Here is a 1,495-nt window from a genome sequence, read left to right as displayed (position 1 = left end):
GAAAAACAATCAAAGAAGGAGGTTGAATCTCCATCGACCAAAAAAGAGGTTGATTAGCGACCATAATTGAGAAACAATCAAGGAGGTTGATTATTGACAATAGAAATAATTGATAAAGAATAAAATTGATAAAATCGATTGCTAGTTAATTTAATCAAAACTAATCAAAACAGGGAAAGAAAAAGTCCACTTTTTTTTTTTAAATTTTTTTTATAAAATAGTTAAAGGGTCATTCATCCAATAAAAAATAACTTGAGGTCATTTACCTAATTGAAGACTTAGAATGTCTTTTAATAAATTAAGAAGAATTAACTTAAATAGCCAATCACTCAATTGTTTAAACAAAAAAAAGTCGGTGAATATATAATATATACATAATTCATATATAAATATTTATAACGATGTACTATCTATGTATACCGGCTAGGAAAACTAAATAGTAAATCAAATCGGCTATTTGTATAAAGATAGATCTTTAATTAAAGGACCATATACTAGCCAACTAATAGTGTCAAGTGTAATTTCACAAACAAGAGGGGTTGTTTTTATTATTTCCATAAGTTAAATTGAGGTCCATAAAATTTTAGAAAAATACCACAAAAGGATAGAGAACTCCCTTCAAATCCTCACATTATCCATATACTACTACCCCTTGAGAAAAACAAAGCTCAAATGTTACTAACAATGGCTTCTTCATCTTCAACTTCACTATTCTCCACATTTCTCACCCTTTCCCCTCAAAAAACTACTGGTTTTACTTGCCGTACGTCAGTTAAAATCCCATCAATTACCAAGAAAACTTCCCTCAATCTCAGTTCTTCACATAATATTTCTACCTTTGCCCCAATTGTCTTCAACAAAGTCTCTTTTGCTGCAACACCCACTAATGGAAATCCACAGCCGTTGACTGTAGTGTGTGCTAAAGGGTACAAAATGAAGACCCACAAAGTAAAGTTTGCATTTTAATCATTTTATTATGTTGTTTTCTTTTTTGTGTGTGTGTGTGTATTGTGGAGGTTCGACGGTGAATGTAAATTGGGTGTTCGAATTTGTGATAATATGGGAAATTTTACGCTGCAACATCCACTAATGGAAACTGACTGCTCTTAACTGTAGTGTGTGCCAAAGGGTACAAAATGAAGACCCACAAAGTAAAGTTTGCATTTTCTCACTATTTTGTGTGTGTGTGTGTGTGTGTGTGTGTGTGTTTGGTTTTGATATGTGTGGAGGTTCTCTGTGGTAATTGCTATTTTGGGTGTTTGAATTTGTGATAAGCTTGGAATTTTCAGGCTTTAGCACAGTAAAGTTTCTATTTTGCTCACTATTTTTGATGTTGTGTGTGTGTGTGTGTTTGGTTTTGATATCTGTTGAGTTTTGATGATAAATGTGAATTGGGTGTTTGATTTTGTGATAATCTTGGAATTTTCAGGCTTCAGCAAAGTAAAGTTTCTATTTTGCTCACTGTTTTTGATGTTTGTGTGTGTGTGTGTGTGTG

At 32.4% G+C, this 1,495-nt stretch overlaps 1 protein-coding gene across 2 annotated transcripts in view; it reads left to right on the top strand.

The window, feature by feature from the left end:
• Positions 1 to 605: 605 nt before the first annotated feature.
• Positions 606 to 1,495, top strand: part of LOC109215519 (50S ribosomal protein L35, chloroplastic) — a 4,691-nt gene continuing 3,801 nt past the window's right edge. Inside the window, exon 1 of one of the 2 annotated variants that reach the window (XM_019379597.1) lies at positions 606 to 948. In XM_019379597.1, the coding sequence (XP_019235142.1) occupies positions 673 to 948 (276 nt within the window). In that variant the 5' untranslated portion in view covers positions 606 to 672. Of the gene's footprint in view, positions 949 to 1,091; positions 1,152 to 1,495 lie in introns of those variants that run through there. The other variant, XR_002066359.1, reaches the window with a different exon arrangement.

Source organism: Nicotiana attenuata, unplaced genomic scaffold (assembly GCF_001879085.1).
Source record: "Nicotiana attenuata strain UT unplaced genomic scaffold, NIATTr2, whole genome shotgun sequence".
Lineage (NCBI taxonomy): Eukaryota > Viridiplantae > Streptophyta > Magnoliopsida > Solanales > Solanaceae > Nicotiana > Nicotiana attenuata.
This window is presented reverse-complemented; position numbering and strand designations above follow the sequence as displayed.